At 28.1% G+C, this 22,769-nt stretch overlaps 2 protein-coding genes across 2 annotated transcripts; both read right to left on the minus strand.

Annotated features, from left to right (window-relative positions):
* Positions 1-6,383: 6,383 nt before the first annotated feature.
* On the minus strand, positions 6,384-15,299 carry LOC148554505 (large ribosomal subunit protein eL21z/eL21y-like). Its single transcript, XM_088491960.1, has 2 exons — positions 15,194-15,299; positions 6,384-6,668 (listed from the first exon to the last, which is right to left on the minus strand). The coding sequence occupies exons 1-2, from the start codon at positions 15,263-15,265 to the stop codon at positions 6,414-6,416; spliced, it is 327 nt and encodes a 108-aa protein (XP_088348086.1). The 5' UTR covers positions 15,266-15,299; the 3' UTR covers positions 6,384-6,413.
* Positions 8,638-9,934, minus strand: LOC148554506 (putative F-box protein At1g60370). Its single transcript, XM_088491646.1, has 2 exons — positions 9,882-9,934; positions 8,638-9,772 (listed from the first exon to the last, which is right to left on the minus strand). Exons 1-2 carry the CDS (start codon positions 9,932-9,934, stop codon positions 8,638-8,640), a joined length of 1,188 nt encoding a protein of 395 aa, XP_088347772.1.
* Positions 15,300-22,769: the final 7,470 nt, after the last annotated feature.

The raw sequence follows: 22,769 nt of genomic DNA on the forward strand, positions 1-22,769 counted from the left end.
CCTCTGTAAGATTCTTGATTTTGTCTCAATTATTATATCCCTATTAACTCCGCTCTCATCAATATCTCCAACTATCAGTGCAGCAACTTCAGATGCTGTTGGCAAATTATATGTCCTTATATCAATATTTCTTCTGGTTATTAACCGTAACTTAACATCAGCAGAGCCATCAACTTGGTATCTATCCCGTGTTGAACGAAATGCCTTTGCTAGAACATTATTTTCATCCATCATGACTTTCAAGGATGAAACAATTTCAGTTTCCATCAATTATGCACTGATGTTTGACCTGTTAATAAATAAACAATATATGAGAACTTCAATTCATTTGTTAAGCATCGAGAAGATCGCATGAGAATTTAACTCCTCATAATATATTACTATAATTAGCGTCTTAGATAAAGTTAGGAAATAGAAGATTTACACGCGTGAGTCGAACAATTACCTAAATGTAATGGCCACTTTTTCCTACTTTTGACCATGATATAAGTTCTCTTTTTTTGGTTAAGAGTTCAATAACATCTAATTAAAAAAAAACGAATTAAAAGCATGAAATTAAAGACAAATAATAATAATAATAATAATAATAATAATAATAATAATAATAATAATAATAATAATAATAATATTGTTTAAGTAATTTGGTTTTAATATTAGTATTTGATTAAATTAGTATTAGAAAATTTTAAATTATTGTCTCAAATTATATATTATGAGTATTTTTCCTGAATGTGCTATTTTTAAATATTTTAATAAAATGAAGTACTGTAAGATATATTTAAGTTTATTTTTATCCTTTATTTCTTTAGTTGTATTTTCATTAAATTTGAAATAATAAATATGGAGGTGACATGCACACGTATATTAATACAGAAAGAATATATATTCAAAACACAAATTTATCCTTTATTTTCATTAAATATTTAGATTAATTAAGTTGAATGATAATACATTAATTGATAATTAGTTTAATAATATACTAAATAAAAAATATCATTAACTGATAATTAGTTTAATAATATATTAAATATTAATTTGATATAACTATAATGAGAATATTTTCTCAAAATAATATAATCATACATAATTTATGAGCTAATTATAATACAATTAAAGATATTATTATGACATAATATTTACTTTATTTCTATTACACTTTGTATATATCATCAAAAGATGCATGTTTCATTATTTTTTTTAGATAAAATCTGTTTTTTCAGCAAAAAAATTGTGTTTAGGTCAACGATTTACTATATGTTTAGGTAGAATTTTTTTTCGAATTTAATGAAAATACAACTAAAGAAATAAAGGATAAAAATAAACTTAAATATATCTTACAGTACTTTATTTTATTAAAATATTTAAAAATAGCACGTTCATGAAAAATACTCATAATATATAATTTGAGATAATAATTTAAAATTTTTTAATAATAATTTAATCAAATACTAATATTAAAACCAAATATTAATTATAGAGACTTACTATAATTATATCAATTTTAATTATGACTGTAAATAAATAAAATAGGAAACAATCAAAACTATTTTTTTTTCTTTTTATAGTCAAAATTTACTATAAATGTAAAATATAAAATCACTAATGATTAAAAATTTGATTTAAAAATAAAACTCCATAATCTAAATTTAATTAGTTAATTAATTAATTTTATGTCCATATAATATTATTATTATATACTTATTAGAACTATATCAATTATATCAATTATATGAAGTCGAAACTATTATTATTATTATTATTATTATTATTATTATTATTATTATTATTATTATTATTATTGCATAATAGGTTATTAGTCACATGAATTATTATTATGAAGTCACGTTAATTATGCTTGAAATTGATATAATTGCTATAATTGTCATATACTCTCAATCATATTGATTATATCAATTTAATTATATTAATTATATTCAAATTATTAGTCAATTATTTTAATAAAAATTGTTGCTATAATTAGGTTATTCTTATATTATTATCTTGTATCAGTTGTTATAATTAATTTAATAAAGATATTTATTTGATACATATGTTATCTATATTAATTATATGTCAATATTTATAAGAATGAGTTAAAAAAAGTAATATATAAATATATAATATAATTTTTATATAAAAAATAAAAATAAATGGACATAAACTGTATTATAAAAAAAATAAAGCATATATATAGGAATAACGAAAAACTCAAGTAATTATTTATTGGTTTTTTTGGTTTTATTATGCTTAATAAAAATTGACTGATCTAAAAAATAAATATGAAAGTGACATGCACACGTATATTAATACATAAAGAATATATATTCAAAATACAAATTTATCCTTTATCTTCATTAAATATTTAGATTAATTCAGTTAAATGATAATACATTAATTGATAATTAGTTTAATAATACATTAAATAAAAATATCATTAATTGATAATTAGTTTAATAATATATTAAATATTAATTTGATATAACTATAATAAGATATTTTCCCAAAATAATATAATCATACATTATTTATGAGCTAATTACAATGCAATTAAAGATATTATTATGATATAATATTTATTTTATTTCTATTACACTTTGTATATATCATCAAAAGATGCATGTTTCATTATTTTTTCTAGATAAAATTTGTTTTTTTTTTTTTTTTGACAAAGAAATTGTGTTTAGGTCAACGATTTACTATATGTTTAGGTTGAGATTTTTTTCGAATTTAATGAAAATACAACTAAAGAAATAAAGGATAAAATAAACTTAAATATATCTTACAGTACTTCATTTTATTAAAATATTTAAAAATAGCACATTCACGAAAAATACTCATAATATATAATTTGAGACAATAATTTAAAATTTTCTAATACTAATTTAATCAAATACTAATATTAAAACCAAATTATTTAAACAATATTGAACTTGCCCCATAAAGTTCCATGGAAACAATTCCTCAATCAAAAATTGAGCTCCTCCCAAGAAAGCTAACTTTAACCACGTTCCATTAGGTTGGTCATAATAGTTGAGTAGATCTAACCATCCTTCGGAGATTATTCCCCCTTCTTTGAACGCTTACATCCATGTAGTTGGAACCCAAATCAGTGAAGACAACTCGACGGGGTATTTCATGGATGTGATACATTGTAAACGATTGTGACAAAAGACAATCGAACTGAAACATTAGACGATAAGAATAACTTAGAGCAACAACAATTAATAAATTATCAAAAGAATAATATAATAGAATGAGTATATGAAAAATATTATAAAAAAAATTATAAATTGTACCTTAAAAGGATCAACTTCAATAAAAAACGAAGAATACATTCTTACTCTATGAAGTAGTTAAAAAAATATAAAATTATGAGTTGACTCTCAAATTTAGATTCATGTACTACAGAAAAACATTATATATAGACTTTAGTAAAACAAAAATAAATATGTAAATTATTTATTATTAAAGTAATTTTTTATTATATACAGTAATTTTGCATCATATATTAATTTTGTTAAAATTATATAATTTTATCATATCATAATTAGAATCATTATCTTCTATCTATCGTGATTAGAGAAATCTTGGACAATAAATAAAAATATTATACCTAATATACACAGATTGAAATAGAAAGGGGGTAAATATATATTATCATGGACGGTATAATAACTAAAAATGTTTGAAATAAATATCATAAGAAGATAGAATTATAACGGGTTAAAGTAATAAAAAAAATAACTTGTAGAATTATTATATGCTAATGCTAAAAATAGTTTTACGTAACCCTATTATAATTTTTACGATTACCAGTGATAAATTATTATAATTTTAAGATGTTACTTTACCTACGTGATAATTTCAATTTTATTATTACAATTTATTATTATTATTATTATTATTATTATTATTATTATTATTATTGAATAATGAATAAGAATTAAAATTATATCAATATTTTTATAATTAATATAATTAAAATAACTAAAAATATTTAAAATCAATGTGCGTTATTAATATTATAAGATTTGATCATTTTATGATTAGAATCAAATATTCTTATCATGATTACTACGACTGGTGCCATTATTATATCATTATCATATATTATTATTATTATTATTATTATTATTATTAAAAGTATTTTTAATTGATAATTAAAAAGTAATTTAATAGTGCATTAAATATTGATTTGATATAATAATAATAATGAAGATATGTTCCTAAATTGGTATAATTATATATTATTCATTAAATATTAATTATAATATCATTATAATAAAGATATTTTTTATAAAATAACTTAGAATAGATGGAAAATTTATAACATTTTGGAGGGAAAATGGACTCACGAAGGATCGACACGTCACCTTTATTAGTTGGGGAAAAACCCAGTTTTAATATATTAAGTAGATTATCAAATCCTAATTAATTTAAATATTCTCAAATTTAACGTTAACCCTAACATCTCAAAAAACACATGCACACTAACCCTAAACCCTCTCCAAGGTGCCATCTCTCGTTCAAAAAGAAAGAAAGAAAGAAACATAGAAAGAGAAAGGGAAAGATAAATGGAGAAGAAGGAGAAGAAGGAGAAGAGAAGAGGGAAAACGGCGCCGGCGGGCATCACTGCCGCTGCGCCGTCGTGTCGCTATCAGGGAGGAGGAGACGTCGAAAAAGATGAAGAAGTCACGCGGCAGAGGAGATGAAGAGGGGAGGTCGTCGCGTCCTAGCGCCGTGCTTTTCGCCGTCGCCGTCGAAGGGAAGAGGGAGTGAGAGCGTCGTTGAACAGAACGCGAGAAGGGAGAGGAGCTGTGTTCTGTCGTTGTCGTCGTACCACCATCACGCCGCCCTGCTGTGCGAAGCCACCACCGTCGCCTCGAGCCTCGCCGCCGTCGTCCTCGGCGCGAGCCTTTGCCATCGCTGGTGGGGTCGAATCCGCTGCTGATCTGAGCTGAGGGAGAGGAAAAGCGAAGGGAAGAGAGGACGAGGAGCCACTGCCGCTGTTGCTGAACCGTCGTGTGGAGCGGTAAGCCTCGTCGCCCTCAACCGAACCGTCGCCGTTGCTGTGCGAGCTTCCACCGTCATCGAGCTTGGTCGCGAATAGGAGAGAGAACAGGGAGCTTTGTGAGAGCTCCGTCACTACCCATCCGTCGCCGTCGTTGTGGGTTGCGTCGCCGGGATCCACTACCGGTAAGGGCGTTCTTCCCTCTAATTTCCATTTTCTTTAACTTCTGGAAATATTGTTGTCATTGACTTCCATTACAGCTGTGTCCTTGCGCCTCTGGTCATCGGAAATCCACCAACAGAGCTTTTGGTAGCCGCCGTCACTGGAGGTAGCTGCCGGTCAGATCGGTTTAGAGGTCGTTGCTATTCCGTTTCTTTGTTGCAGTAAGTTTTTCTGCTTAAAAACCCTTGTCGTTAGTATTCTGTTATGTTATTAAGAATTTCGTGGCATTGATGTTTTAGGATTGAGTTATCGAAATTGCATGTTGAAATAAAAATTGTTTCTGTTGTTGCGGAAGTAAACAGAGCTGTGGATGCAGCCGCCGCTGTTGCGGGCCGAGAGAGAAAGAGATTTATTGCGTTAAAGTCGCTGCCGATTTGATTTCTCTAGATAGGGGATTGTTTTAAAAATTAAAAATATTTTAAGATTGAATATTTGATGAGTTTAGTAAATTAATGCAAATGGATAAATGTCTGTAATATGAATGATTTTTTGCTATGGTTGAAAAATTATGTTTGTTGGTAAATTGGATGATTTCTGAATTTCTGGTGAAATGAATTGAATACCTAACTACATGTTTATAGAAAGATATCGGATACTCTAGGCACTTGGAATGACCAGAAAAGATAGTCCTGATGCATATGCATCCATTCCAAAATTATTACATTTTGCTTTTATGTCGCGTTTAAAAAATTAAAGCATTACAATTACGAAAACTAGAAATTAGCAACTGTGTTGATTTTGCTAGTAATTTAAAACAGCAGTATCATGTTGTAACAACAGCTTAAAACCAAGCTCGGAGGTCCACTTCAGGTTCATATAGAAGATTGCCATGCTTGACGATTGACGAATTTGGCATAAGAAACTTATAGGTTTTGTTATCAACAATTGTGAGGCTCTATTTATAATTTTATCTCTTAAATTTCATAATAGTAATTGAAGTTATATTACTTTTGACTATCAAGAACAGGTACTCCACTTGGCGCTCAGCATATGAAATAATTGAAAACAAAGCACATATTAAAGAGAATAAAAACACATAACCTTGCATTTAGAGTTAAATAAACAAGACAAAACTCAGAGTTTGATTGTTCATAAAAATATATGGCTTTCCAATGCAAAAAGGAAAGAGAACTCTATCCAAACCAAATAAGGAAATTCCAAAAAAATAAGAAACAACAACCTAATACCCTCCTTTAAGATCATTGACAACATCATATGGAATGGGAGTCACAGTCTCTAATGTGGCACCTTCAACCATGAATCCAGGTTTAGGCCCCTCAGGCTGTCTCTTGGTAATGATCTTTTGTCCATTAGCCTTTGCCTCAGCCTTAAATTTGTCATTGTTGATCTTCCTGAGGCAGAACTCAGTGCACCTCGAAGGCATAACGTGCTCTACATGCACATGAATTTTCTTCCTGATTATTCTATTTCTCACCTGGGGAACACAAAAACACAGACTATTAATAAGCTTTTATAAATGTATAATAGCAACATTTAACAAAAAAAAAAAAGTTATTACAATATAACGAGTCCCACAAACTGAAACAATGAATGAAATACAACAATTCATTGGATCAAGTTTGACCAACCACACGCCAACTTTTTTATATTCTCTCTAATCACTGTATTTCCACCAGGCAGGAAACTGAGCAACACACTAATAATTCATAACTCAAACCGTAAAAAACAATTTTTTTCTACAGAACACACTACTGGAACAAGTAAGCACGCTAACTCACATTTAGAAGATGCACTAATTAGCAACAATCATCAAAATAAATTGAAAAATACTAAAAGCATGTATAACCTGATCTGTGTCAACATTGAATTAATCGCCAACAAATTATAGATCAAATGGTATAATTACTCCATACTCACCTAGAGATCACAAAATATTTTTGATATTTTCGTTAAACACCAGTAAATCAATCTGTGTGTGCCAACAAATTAAACAACCTTTTTTTCTTTCTACGTCAAGATTATTACAAAAAAAAAAGTAGACTATAAGCCATCTCTTATTAGCACCAGGCCACCAGCACCAGTACCATTATACTGTTACTCAATTATCAACATACACCTTTGTTAATATGTACTTACACATGGAAGGACAGTAGATTGATGCCTAGTTCTTGGTAGGGTGTGCATGGCCCGGCCCGGTTCCGAAGACCCGACCCGGTCCCGAACACTTTAAGAATTAATTTGGTGTGATTTTATTGGGTTTAGGGCCGGGTATGGGTCTAAAAAATAGACCCGGTCATTATTTTGGGTCGGATCCGGGCCATAGCTCGGGTCACCCGAAATCGGCCCGGTGACCCGGTTATCATACATAATTAATGTTTTGTGTTATTAGTGATGGATGATGGCTATTATTATGTGAAATTTAAGTGTTGTAAACCTTAATATTTTGTGTTATTAGTCATTATATATAAGACTATAAGTTAATATTTTATGTTTAAAATGCATAAGACTTTAGACTAATGCATAATCTTGTGTTATTTGTATTGATTTAAATATTTGGTGTTATTAGGCAATATTAGTATTGATTATGGATACGCTTTAATTTTAGAGAAGAGTTGGTTCTTATTATATTTTTCTAAGTGGATTTTACCATGTCAAATAATGATTGGAGTCTTGAAAATTTGGATATTTTTACATGCTAACTTACAAGAAGGTATCAAGGTAATATAATGTTAACGGCCTGGTTTTCACCCGGTATAATCGTGGCCCGAAAGTGTATATATTTCATCGGATCTAGGGTCGGATTCGAATCTAACAAATAGGCCAGGTATATATTTCGGATCGGGTCTGGGTCACATCAAACCTGATTTCACCCGACCCATGCACACCCCTAGTTCTTGGTTTAGTAATGATCCTCTTATTCTTAATTTGTTGTAACTCATTCTTTATTAATTCTATGTTTGAATTTTAATGTGTACGTTACAAACGATGTCGTAGTCAATATATAATTCTTCAATCATGTTATAAATATACTAAAAATTAGTTCCTAATTAATCATTTTATATAAAAAAAAACATATTTTGCATTTCATAAAACAATTTTTTTTATATTGCTGTAAATAAATTTGACTATTCTAATAATTAATTATTTAATAGAAAAATATATATATATTAGTTCTTTAATTTATTTTTTAATATTTAAAATTTAAAATTTTATTTTGTCAAAGATGATTAAACCAATAAAATTAAAACAAGGATTACAAAATGAATTGAATTAATTTAAATTACATTTCAAACACTACTATATAGTTAGAGACAATAATTAAGCAACCAAATAAGATGTGAGTATCATACGTGAATCTAAAACAATTAAGCAAAAATTTGCTATTAATAAAAAAAATATCGAAATAAATATTTTTTTTTCTAAAACTAACAAATAGTAAAACTTCAATTTGAGTAAATATTCTGTACCCAAACATTATCTCCCATGATAATATCCTTCAATGGAATGAGAGAAGGAACATGGTGAACTATTTGAAAATTGCCATCATACCAAGGAGTCAACAAAATCCTAAACTCTTGATTTTCAGGATCATAGTAGGCAATGCAACCATGTAATTGAGATGTAGTTATGAAAGAATTAGTATTTTCGTTGAAACTTGCAGAATACTGAAAAATGGGAGTCCATGATTCTCGAACTCCATATCTTTCCATCCTCCACAATGTGACAAGTAGCTCATTAAAATATATCAAGCAAAGCGAACCCCTGAATTCGAATAAGGTGAGTCTTGTACCTTGATCTATGGGCGCCATAGAGAAGGATTGGAACTTCTCCGTGTCAAAATTGAAAGCCCATATTGAGACATTTCCATCAACATCCTTACCAGTCCAATGAAGTGCCCCATTTAAATAAGTACAATAATTATACAAATTTATCAAATTCTTGGGATAATCTACCTCAATATTTATCCATGTCGATGCTCCAAGTGTGTGCATTTCAACACCTATACTATGATCATGTTTAAAGATATATATTCTCATTACTTTGTATTGGTTTGTTTTTGGGTGGAAACCAAAACCCCAACTTATTTGCTTGCAGAGTCTCAGGATTGGAGGGTTTTCTGGAAGTCTTATGAACTCACCGCTTATTGGGTTGCAAACAAGTGAAATGTTTATATACACGGAATCACTCAAGTAAAAAAGACCATTACAAGAAAGCACATTACTCAGGATTGATTTAGGATGAGGGAGAGGAATCTCAAATTTAGGATCAAGTTTTATGCTGTTGCTATTATTGAGATTCAGAACCTCAAACACAAATGGATTATTTCTCTTTTCATGCCATTCAATTCGGTCATATTCAACCAGGTGAAAGATTCTTGAAAGGAAGGGTCGGATCATGGGAGCAGGAAGTGTATAAGTAAAGAGTAACTTGGCAAAGTTTGGATCAGAAATAAATGTGTTCCAATGCTTGCAAACACATCTGCAAATCAGAACAGACTTCATGGGAAGTCTAACAAAAATATCGGTAATTATATCGACTGGAAGGCTGACAAAACAAGACCTTCGTATTTGGTATTTCCTGGCATTAAGCACAATATAATTCAGAGAAAAAAAAATAAGAAATTCACGATATTGTTTTGTGTTAATCCATTTTGTGTTAATCCATGAAAAAATAAAACATGACTTACCTCATCCAGCGTGTAAAGAAGCATTGAAAGAAGAATTTGATCAATTTAGTCATCACTCTCACTTAGCAAGCAATGATTGTTGAGAGAAGGCAGCCACCGGTGATTGAAACAAGCGAAATTGATGCTTTTAAAGGTGAACTTTGCTGATTTTTACAAAATTTTTAATATTTTGAGAATCTATTATTGGTATCAGCTCTAATCCAATATATTATCGTATGATCGTATTGCTTATTGAATAATTGAGAACCCTATTGATCCAAAATTAAAGTCTCTTTGTGTTGTGAAATATCCTTAGAATAAAGGCTTTTTGAATCTGGAACGAATTATTCTTTAGCTCATTTCCACTACTACTATTGAAGGTCAATAACATTAAAATTTAAAAGTATGGAGAGAGAATTCTGTTAGAGTTTTTAGCTTTTGATTTTAATTTTTGAATGAATAATGGAATGTATCTTATCATTATTATTGCGTATTTAATTTGCGTTTTTATTATTTACTTTTAATATTTTTTATTTTTAAAATTTTGTAAAAAGAATAATAAAAATAATAAAATTCTACTTTTTATTTTTTCTTTTGTTTTTATAAAATTGTAAAACAAAATATTAAATGAAGTAGAAGAATAAAAGCCGAAACCAAACTGAGAATTTAATTTATAGGATATTTGATCTTTGATGTATTGTCTCTTCTTTAATTTCTATAAATGATAGTCAATATCATACTTTAGATATAAAAGGAGATTGAAAAACTCAAGCTTATCTATGAACACATAAAACGTGACAATAAGGAACAATTTTTTATATATATAAAATAATACAATAATAGAGTCAGTGATTAATTGTTGACACCAATAATCATAAATTAACAAATTGTACATGATAACTAAACATTCAATTCCCTCTACAAAGGCTAGTGTATACCGAGTCTATCTCAACAAATTTAACTCAATTCTAAATTTACTTAAAAACTAATTAGATAAACCAGGTTAATTTGAAATAAAAGTAGTGATATAATTTAATAAATTTTATATAATAAATTTTAATTTTATAAATTTTATATAATAAATTTTAAAAATTATATTTAATAAATATTATATTACATTTATATCAAAATAAATTATTTTAAATTAAAATAATAATATATCTTTATTTTTATCTTTATCTTTATAGTAATAGTAATAATAATAGTAATATAAATATAAATTGGAAGTCCTTATGCTGATATGGTGCTCAAATATTAAATTTGGAGATTATTCGTTTAGGTGTCATCATTAGAAATTTTTAAAACTTTATTTATAAATTATAAATTAAATTATTTGCTTAGGTGGTTGCTTTTTAATTTTTAAATAAACTTTTTTAATGGTTAGATATTTAATTTTTAAAATTATTGAATTAATTTGAAAAAGTTATTTATAAATTATAAATTATTTACTTAAGTTATTAATTTTTTATTTTTAAATTGTAGTTATATTTTATTTTTATTATTTTTAAATGCACTTTTTTAGGTTGTTAGATATTTAAATTTTAATATTGTTAAACTAATTTAAAAAAATTATTTATAAATTATAAGTTATTTGCTTAGATTATTATTTTTTAATTTTTAAATTAAATTATATTTTAATTTTATAATAACATTACTTTTTTATTTTAAAAAAGGGTAATAATAAGTTTTCGTATGTAGTTTAACAAGAATAATAATTTTATTTAAAAACTAAATAGAAAGATAATAAATATCCATGGTTTTTATAGTGTTAAGTTAGTTGTTACTTGTTAGGGTTTATAATTCAAATTTAAATTAAAGTTACAATTAATCTCTTTGATTTTTGAAAAATCTATAGTGTTAATTTAGTTAGTTGTTAGAGTTTATAATTTAAATTTAAATTAAATCTTTATTTTTATAGTAATATAAATAAAAAGTTCTTATACTGATATGGCGCTCGTATATTGAATTTGAAAATTATTTACTTATGTATTGTTATTAGAAATTTTAAAATTTTATTTATAAATTATAAATTAAATTATTTACTTAAGTTGTTACTTTTTAAATTTTTAAATATACTTTTTTAGGTTATTAGATATTTAGTTTATAAAATTATTGAATTAATTTAAAAAGGTTATTTATAAATTATAAATTATTTGCTTAGGTTCTTACTTTTTAATTTTTAAATTGTAGTTATATTTTATTTTTGTTATTTTTTAAATATACTTTTTTAGGTTATTAGATATTTAGATTTTAATATTATTGAACTAATTTAAAAAATTATTTATAAATTATAAATTATTTACTTAAGTTGTTATTTTTAATTTTTAAATTGTAGTTATATTTTAATTTTATTATAATAACATTACTCTTTTATTTTAAAAACTAAATAGAAAGATAATAAATATCCCATGGTTTTTATAGTGTAAAGTTAGTTATTTGTTAGGGTTTATAATTCAAATTTGAATCAAGGTTACAATTAATTTCTTTAATTTTTGAAAAATCTATAATGTTAAGTTAGTCGGTTGTTAGTGTTTATAATTCAAAATTAAATTAAATTTTTATTTTTATCTTTATCTTTATCTTTATCTTTATCTTTATCTTTATCTTTATAGTAATATAAATATAAATACAAATACAAATACAAATACATAAATATAAATATAAATATGAATATAAATATAAATATAAATAGTAATACAAATGAAAAGTTTTTATATAATATAAATATAAATATAAATATAAATATAAATAGTAATCCAAATGAGAAGCTTTTATGCTGACGTGGCGCTTATATATTAAATTTAGAAAAATTTTACTTAAGTATTACCACTAAAAAATTTTAAAATTTTATTTATAAATTATAACTTAAATGCTTAGGTTGTTATATATTTTAAAATTTTAAATACTTTTTAAATAAAATCATTCTTAATCTAATAATATTCCTAATCTAACAATATTCTTGCGTTTGAAACTTTAAATATTTGTATTTGTTAGAATTTATATTTAACTGCTATATTTAAAACTTTGAATATTTGTTATAATATATGTATATATATTCTCTACAAATTTAATTCAAATTAAAGTTAATCAAGTTTAGAAAATTCTAGCTACAAATAGAAAGCTCTTATACTGACGTGACGTTCATACATTAAGTTTGGGAAGAGTTTACTTAGATGTCGTCATTAGAAAATTTTAAAATTTTATTTATACATTATAACTTATTGTTTGTTTAGGTTGTTATATATTTTAAATTTTTAAATAAAATCATTCCTAATCTAACAATATTCTTGGGAAAATTTTGAATATTTGTGTGTTGCTAGGATTTATATTTATATATTTATTTTATCTACAAATTTAATTCAAATTCAACCTAGGTTTAAAATTTTGAATATTTGTGTTTATTAGGATTTATATTTTAAATATATTTATATATTTATTTTATTTACAAATTTAATTCAGATTCAAATTAAAGTCAATCAAATTTAGAAAACCTTAACTATAACTCAACTATAAAAATATAAGTTATAAGGTATGTATTTGGAGTTTCTTGGCATTAAACACAAAATAATTGAGAAGAAGAGAAATAAAAAATTTACGATGTTATTTTCTGTTACTCCATAAAAAAACAAAAAATGACTTTAGCATAGAAAGAAGCATGGAAAGAAAAATCAGAACAAACTTTATGGGAAGCCTAATAAAAATATCGGTAATTACATCGATTGAAAACTAACTGAATAAATCAGGTTAATTTAAAATAAAAGTAGTGGATATAATTTTATATAATAAATTTTAAAAATTAAATTTAATAAATATTATATTATATTATATTAAAACAAATTATTTTAAATTAAAATAATAACATATAATATAAAAATTATTATATATATATATATATTATAAAATACGTTTTGAGTCAAAATGAGTCCACAAAAAAAAATCTCGAATAAAAAAGTAAATCCAAACCAAATAAAACGTACTTCGAATTCATGTCAATTCAGATGGAGCCTTGAACACTTTTAATTTATAATTTCTTTATGGATTTTTGCACATGAACAACAATGCACTTTCGGCTTTTTTATTTAATCATGGGAATGAATCTTCTCAATTATTAAAAAAATTAAGAGTGTAAAGTATGATTTTTAATCTTTCATCATTCTCTCTCTCATATTTATTCTTGGTTCTACTTATAAAACTAATAGTGAGAAATCACACTTTACTATTTCATCTTATAAGATAATGCATATTTGAGATGACCAAATTTATGATGCTTTGGTTTGCATATTTATTTTATATTTTTATTTTTAGTGTTATATATTTTTAGAATTTTATGAAAAAGCATAAAAACATAAATATTAAAAATAAAAATACAAATTAAACATATATTTACTTTTTCTTGTTCATTTATTTTTGTCATTTTTGTCTGAGTTAGGGTTACAAATGCTCAAATACACTTTCATTGAGTATATGGTAACCACTTAGCATTAGAATTTTCAAAAATAAAATAAAATAAGATCAATTAAAATAATTTCTAAAATAATTAAACACTAATTAAATTTAGTTTGGTAATGACTCATGACAACTTATAGTTACTTTGTTCCACTTTTTTTTTTCAGTTAATTTGTAACGCCGGCAAATTATTTGGTGTGGAAGCAAATTTGGCCTAATAGCAATAGGAGTTCAATTTATTCATTTAGATAGTGTGTGTTTGGTAGAGACGGGAGAGAGAGACGGAAAGAGAGAGATTGAAATAAATCTTAATATTCTGTTTGGTATAAAGTGGGAGACAGAAATTGAAACAAGAATGAAACTCTAATTTAATTTGCACAAAAGGTAAAATTGGAATTAATTAATTGAAATGAGGATATTTTAGGTAAAAAATGTTATTAAAATTTCAGTCTTTATCTTTAAAAATTTTAGTCTCCTGTGTCCCTATTTTTTGGAAGTACTGAAATACTGAAATTTTGGGGACAGAGACAGAAATTTTAGTACTAGTCTCTGAACCAACAAATATGACACCGAATTTCAGTATCCCAACTTCTATCTCAATACCTCAAAACAAATACTACCTTACATAACAATGAAAATAGTAAAAAATGTGAAAATTAACCATTTTGAGTGATATAATAATAATATTATAATAAAAAAAAACTGAGAAATTAAATCCTAGCAATATATATAGCATTGCCATTGCTCATAATTATTTTTTGTTTAATTTGCATTGCTCATAAGACAGAAAATTGGTAAACCATGTAGTATTAAAAAGTTACATAGTAGGGGGAAGAAGCATAACTGCATAAGAAGGATTGGTAATTAGTAGAGTGGGGGATCTTTACAATAGTATGTGCAGAAGAAAGTGGCACCCTTGCAATCTCCACCGCCATATTGTTCTTTAGAGCACTCCTCATAACATTTCTGTGTCTCACATTTGTTTAAACGAATCATCTTGTGGCACCAGTGTTCTGGGATCCTTGCCCCATTGGCTCTAGCTCCTCCTTTTACTACATAATCACATGCTAATCCTGCCCAAAACAAAAAATGCACCAATCCTCATCAATGAAATTTAGCTAATTGGTTCTGTTATGTATAATATTATCTAGGTAGTTACTATGTCTTTGTAAGAAGATGACGGTTAAGATAATAACATGTATTATGTTAAGCAAGTTAGTCAAACATTTTAAATTATTTATTGGGATTCAGATATTATCTTTAGATGAATAATGTGAATAGTCTTAGTATTAAGAATGATTAATTACTCCATAAAAGTGTTGTTTATCACAAGGTCTAAATCTCTGGAGACCTTTAAAACAAAAACAAATCATACCTTGGGTAGTTAACATAAATTGATACAATTCAGTAAGAGTGAGAAACAACGGGAATTAGTAGATAATAGTGCATGCATGTAGTGAAAAAAATAAGCTAAAGAATTATAGAAGATGATTAGTACCTGAGAAGATAAGCATCAGGAGGAGATGGGGGAGTATGTAAGGTGATTTCATCTTGCAACATCCACAACTAAGTACTCCAATTATCTCAAAGGAATGGGTAAATATAGACAGTAATTGGTGCAGTTTTTAGTTCAATCAACAAAATCCAAAAAGCATAGACTAGTTATTTGAGAATTGACAGGTGTTGTCTAGAATTGAAATGGAGTCATGAACAAGGTATATATGATAGGTACCTCATGTTTGGCCAAATCTGAGTAAAACAGAACAACTTTACTTAAAAAAGAGAATGAACAAATCAAAGTATCTAATAACTCCAATATTGCTTTCTGTACCACTTGTGACAAGTTTCTTATCTTTGATCACTGATTCTTTCCTTTCAAATTACTCAATTACTGTTTATATGATATTCGAAGGTGATTTTGATTCATCCGAAAGCTTTGTTAGGTTCATAAGTTGTGTCCTAACTCCTAATGGAGATAAAAAGTTCTGATAATACTAATAGTGGTAAATTTGTTACCTATGGGAAAAAGAGTTTCCATGACATGTGGAAGCATTACAAATGGAAGCTTTTACAAAGTAGAATTTCGTATCAAATACATTCAATACAATAGTGGTCCTTGATTCATCAAGATTATTAATTTGGTTTTGTTTGGAAGGCCATGCCACCAAGAGTTTCTATAATAATTTGTAGAAGTCCTTATTAGGTCCTACAACTTGCATTCTCATTTTTCTTCCACAAAAATAATTACCAAATCATAAGTCCAAATGATGACAACGTTGTTAAATCAGCTTGTTCTTAAAGACAAGCGTAACTCTCCTGGGAATTAGTTATAGTGATGTCACAATGAAAAAGTGATACCTAACTACATGTTTATAGAAAGATATTGGATACTCTAGGCACTTGGAATGACCAGAAAACATAGTCCTGATGCATATGCATCCAGTCCAAAATTATTACATTTTGCTTTTATGTCACGTTTAAAAATTTAAGTTGCATTACAATTACGAAATTAGAAATTAGCAAACTGTGATGACTTTGCTAGTAATTGAAAACAGCAATATCAAGTTGTAACAACAGCTTAAAACCAAGCTCGGAAGTCCGCTTCAGGTTCCTATAGAAGATTGCCATGCTTGACGAATTTGGCATAAGAAACGTATGGGTTTTGTTATCAACAATTGTGACGCTCTGTTTATGAATTTATCTCTTCAATTTCATAATAGTAATTGATGTTATATTACTTTTGACTATCAAGAACATGTGATTAGGCTAGAAGTGAGCCGAGCTGAGTCTAGTTAGACCAAGCTCAAGTTCGGCTCACAAAAATTGAGCTTGGCTCACGACTCGACTCATTAACAATCAAGTCTATTTCTTAAGCTCAAGTTCGACTCACCGAAAGCTCACGAGCTGGATCGAACTCACGAGCTGGCTCAAATAATAGAAACATAAATACATAATCTATAATTTTATATCAATAAATTATAACTTATATATTTTTAAAAATATTTTAAAAGATCAATTTTATATATTGTTATCTATCAATAAATTATAAATTGTTTATTTATGTTCTACATCAAAATTATATGTAAAAAATAAATATAAATTTTTAAATAATTAAAATCATTAATATATATAATTATATATTACTATTTTGTATGTATATATATAATATTAACAGTATAAATTAAATGCATATAGGATATGTGTATCAATAATTATATATATATATAATCGAGTCAGCTCACGAGCTAATGAGCTGAGCTCATCCACGCTCAAGCTCGGCTTATTTAATTTATGAGCTCAATTTCAAGCTCAAGCTTTACTCACTAGCTCACGAGCTTAGCTTATCGAACTATTAACGAGTGGAGCTCGAGCTAGTTTATGAGCTGGCTTGACTCACTTCCAGCAGGTGATCCCACTTGGCGCTCAGCATATGAAATAATTGAAAACAAAGCACATATTAAAGAGAATAAAAACACATAACCTTGCATTTAGAGTTAAATAAACAAGACAAAACTCGAGTTAATGCAAAAAGGAAAGATGTAACAACCCTGATTTTAATGTAACAACCCTGATTTTCGAGTACGCGAGATCTTTTCTGAAAGTACGAATTTCTCCGGAAGATCAGTAAGGGAAAAACCTTTGATATATCATCAAGTATCTCAGTCCTCATTGTCATTATGTCATCTTTAAGCTAGAACCTTTTTTGAGGCAAGCTCGATAACGCAATCGCGAAGAACCTAGTTTTTGAACCGTATCGGTTAGGAGTTTTGATTCGGTTTTTCGTAAATAGTCTTAGTTTGACAAACCGGACTCAATTTGTGAGAGAAGAAAGATAATAGGATGATATTATTATTATATTAGTATTAGAAGCTTCTTGAATGATATTATAAGGTTACCTGGTCAGTTTTAGTTAAAAATAGAAAATCGGTTTAACCGGGTTCACAGTTTACTAGTGCAGCTTAGCACCAGCACTCTCTGATGACTTTAGCAATGCTAAGGCCTCATTATACATGTTTTATTCTCATAATAAATATGTTACTAGTGTCATTTATGCTAGTAGCTCGGAAAATAATTTTTAGAGATGTTTTTACAAGTGTTCCGATACATCTAGTTTTAGTAGTTGTACACCTGAGATATTTTAATATTATTTTAATCCAACTCCAAGCCAACCAATCATAACTCACCCTACACCCCCAAAACCCCCAAGGCTGGCTCATTTTCACTTTGTGGCCGAAAATAGGTAGAGAGAAAAAGAGAAAAAAGTTCTTAGTTCCAAATTTTCAAAGCTTGATTTCTGCTGAACTAAAACTCAAATCAAAATTTCAATCCGACCAAAATGATCCTCTCTTCTTTCTCTACATGATCATATGACTTATCAAGGCTGAAATCAAGGTGAGTTGGCTGCACCATCTCTCTTTTTATTCGGTTTCAAGGAAACATGTTTAAACATGTGTTTTCTTGATATTCTACCTTAGGAATCATGCTTAACTTGATTTGAGGGCCAAGAAACGTGAACTTCCAGCAAGTCTAAGGTTAGAAATCACTTCCTAATATGCTGAGTGAGATTTGGTTAGTTGAGAGTTTTTGGATTTAAATAGTTGTTCTTGATGTGATTTAGGAGGAAAAAGTGCTTAAGGACCACCTGAAAATCTAACTGAATTAGGAGCAGCAAAACCAGGTAGGGTGTCACAAAATTAATCTTGATTATTTGTGTTTGAGATGTGTGAATGTTGTATTATTTGGCTGTGCTAAAAATTGGTTGCATGTATGATTGATTCTTGGTGAAAATTTGGTGAAATTCTGATAAAATTTGATGAAATTTAAGCTTTAAAGTTCATGTTCTTGGGCAGCTGGAAAAACGAAATCCTAAGCCTAAATTGAAGTTCAATTTGTGTTGAAATCATGTAGAAAAGATGGGGTTTTAGTGGCTGCTAATTTATTATGAATTATAGCAAAAATCGGTTGCTGAAAAGACTGAAAAACGGGTAAAAACAGAGAAAGAATCTGAAGAATTTATGAAGAACATGAAGAACACTTTGAGTGTGATGAGGAACAATGAAGAACAGGCTTTAGATCCTTAAAAGGGCAAGGAAGTAAAAATTTTGGTGTTTAAGGGGTTATTTAGTAATTTCTGAAAGTTAGGGTGGTTAAAGTAGAAATATTAAAAGTTACGGGTGGTAAAAAGTAAATTTTAAAGGTTAAAAGTAAAAGATAAGTTAATTTTCGAAAATTCATGATAAAATAATAAATAATAACAAAATATTAAATAATAATATTTAATTAAAAATAATATTTTAATAAAAATAATAAAATAATGCGAAAAAGGCAGTTTTCTGTAAAAGCTTTAGAAAGACAACTTTAAGCACAGAATCTCATAATTACCTTCATAAAATACTTAGGGAGTGGTAATAACATGTTAGTGAGGCAAAGATAAAGAAAAGATAAAAAGTTAAAGAAAAGATAAAAATCGAAGAAAAAGTCTGTAAAATTTTAATAACAGAAAAACAGACAGAGACTAGTGAACGAACTAGGGCAACTTAGTTAGTACTTGAGTTGCGACTAAGGTTAGGTATTATATGAAAAGTTAAAATGTTTCAGTATAGACTTAATGAACCTATACTTGGGACAGGCTAACTATTCATTCGAAATTTACATAAGCCTTAAAAATAAACGTTAAACAGAGAAATCAGAGCAGAATAAAGTAACAGAGAGAACAGAGTAACAAGAGTAAAGTAAAGATATAAAGAAAAAAGAGTAACAGGGATATAGAGAAAAGAGTAACGAGAGCAGAGGAAACAGATACAGAGAAAAGAGTAATCAGAGCAGAGTAAACAGACAAAGAGAAAAGAGTAGTAAAACCCACGAACTGAATGATCATTGATCTCGGGAAAACCTACGAACTGTTAACTATTTTATATGCGGGAAAAATCCACGAATTGATAATCATTGATTACGGGAATAACTCACGAACTGTTGTATGTTGATCTCAGGTATAACCCACGAACTGAAGATTACTGTATTGTTGAGTATTGATCTCGGGTATAGCCCACGAACTGAGGATCGTGTTTGTTGTTGTATGTTGATCTCGGGAAAACCCACGAGCTGAGGATCATTGTTTTGTTTGTGAATTGATCTCGGGGACGCCCACGAATTGAGAATCACTGTTTCCCCTTGTGCGTATATTATGGGGTCGAGCTTTGCGCCGACTGCCGGTAGTCACGAAGGAGTGGTATTCTTACCACCGACACATATGCACTAAGGACACAAAGGGAAGCCATATCTGGGACTTGTTCCTAGGTAATGTCGGGCTACAGGGTGTAAACCGACACGTGAGCTCATGGCCTGCATAGGACAGACATGCATCATACTTGGTTGTGCATTTCCTCTGTTATGATTAATGAATGAATTTATGCTCTGCTTGTTTGTATTCTATTCTTTGTATTTGCATTTTATTTTCTTGTATTCTTTTGTTTGTGTTCTACTTTCTGTTTTCTCTATTTTCTCTATTTATCTGTATCTTCTGTTCACTACTTCTCGGTATTTTGCTATTCGTTTGCTAAACAACACAGAATTAATGAACTTAACTAATAACCCTGGCCCTACTAAGAACTCCCCAGTTCTTACCCCTTCTCTCTCCCTTCCCCCTTCAGATGGAAGTAAGAGTACCTTACCATAGTTCGCTGATGACCGTTCGCAAGAAGAGGATTCTACTCTAGATAGTCTTTTGAGTCTAGGGTGAATATCGTTCTCTGTTTATATGTATATACTGTGAGACCAGCCAACGTCTGCACCCCGTTTGTATGCGCACTTTAACCTAAATCTTGTGTACGAGACTCCTGTTGTGTGGCTACTTCATGAGGTACCAGAGAGACGTCCTGTGGAAAAGTCTGATCGTATAGAGGAGTAGCAGATGATGTTCTACCTTTTGATGACGTTCCACCAGACTTGAGTTTTGAAGACTTAGAACGTATTTTCCCTCGTTTTAGAAGTTTAGAGGGATGTGAGTATAGAGTCTAGGCTAGCCTAGGTGCCAGCTTAGGGACCTCTTGAACAGGTCAGGATCTGGGATGTTGTATGTATGTATATGTATATAGTTATTATCTAGCTATATCTAGGAGTGTTCTAACTAAAGGTCTATACTCTAATAAAGGTTGGATAATTGAATGTTGCTAGCTACTTGTGATGTATTTATATGTGGTTGCTTATAACTGTTTTATCTGTTATCAGTTGTGAGTTGATTATGAATGATTCCGTCTATTAATCCAAACGTTTTAAAAAAATATATATACCTCGCAAATTAACTACGCTTTTAACAACGAATCAGGCTCATATAATTAAATAATAGATAATAATTAGGAAGACAAATTGGTAGCACTCGATTTCCAGTATGATCTAGACATATTAAAAATTGGGTCGTTACAAAAGAGGACTCAATATTCAAACAAAACTAAGTAAATTCCAAAAAAACAAGAAACAACAACCTAATACCCTCCTTTAAGATCATTGACAACATCATATGGAATGGGAGTCACAGGCTCTAATGTGGCACCTTCAACCATGAATCCAGGTTTAGGCCCTCAGGCTGTCTCTTGGTACTGATCTTTTGTCCATTAGCCTTTGCCTCAGCCTTAAGTTTGTCATTGTTGATCTTCCTGAGGTGGAACAGTGCACCTCGAAGGCATAACGTGCTCTACATGCACATGAATTCTCTTCCTCATTATTCTATTCCCGTGCGTATTGTTAGGGAGACAAAAAAAACAGTCATAATTTATCTTATTTATCATTTATTAATTGTACATTTCCATCTATTCACCACCTGGGCAACACAAAAACACAGACTATTAATAAGCTTTTATAAATGTATAATAAATTACCGAAATCAGTTCCTAAGAATTTTAAAATTGGACATTTTAGTTCCCAAGAAAAATTAATACACAGATTAATCCCTAAGGTTTTACTCCGAAGACAAATCAGTCCCCAGTTTATTTTCTGGCAGAGTAATTATCCAGATCAGTCTCCAAAGATTTTAAAAATAGACATTTTAGTCCAAAAAAAATTAATGTACAAATCAATCCCCAACGTTTCTCTCTATTAGACATAATAGTCTTCCGTCCAAAAATAAAATAAAATAAAATTATTATTATTATTAATTGCCCAATAATATTGTACTATATTTTTTGTATTTTTGGACAAAAATAATGATAAATTTATTCATTAAATTCTTATATATATATATATATATATATATATATATATATTATAATAATAATAATAATAATAAAATTATTAGAGATTATTTTATAAGAAATTCAAAGTTAAAACCATTTGATATTTTTGTATTTAATATAATCAAAAGATGTCCTATATATATATATTTGTATTAAAAAATATGTATTAAAAAAATATTTTAATTTGGATTTATATTAAATACATATATTTTTTTAATATAAACATATTTTTTAA

This window comes from Arachis ipaensis, chromosome B6, assembly GCF_059453495.1.
Source record: "Arachis ipaensis isolate K30076 ecotype BB chromosome B6, ASM5945349v1, whole genome shotgun sequence".
NCBI classification, from domain to species: domain Eukaryota; kingdom Viridiplantae; phylum Streptophyta; class Magnoliopsida; order Fabales; family Fabaceae; genus Arachis; species Arachis ipaensis.

What these genes read in the sequence shown, in the direction of transcription:
- LOC148554506 (XM_088491646.1), bottom strand. Translation starts at nt 9,934, where the DNA reads ATGACTAAATTGATCAAATTCTTCTTTCAATGCTTCTTTACACGCTGG. An exon ending in TTCTTTACACGCTGGATGAG is followed by an intron (nt 9,773 to 9,881) that starts GTAAGTCATGTT and finishes GCTTAATGCCAG; the next exon opens with GAAATACCAAATACGAAGGT.
- LOC148554505 (XM_088491960.1), bottom strand. Translation starts at nt 15,265, where the DNA reads ATGAGGAGTGCTCTAAAGAACAATATGGCGGTGGAGATTGCAAGGGTG. An exon ending in TTTCTTCTGCACATACTATT is followed by an intron (nt 6,669 to 15,193) that starts GTAAAGATCCCC and finishes TGTGTTCCCCAG; the next exon opens with GTGAGAAATAGAATAATCAG.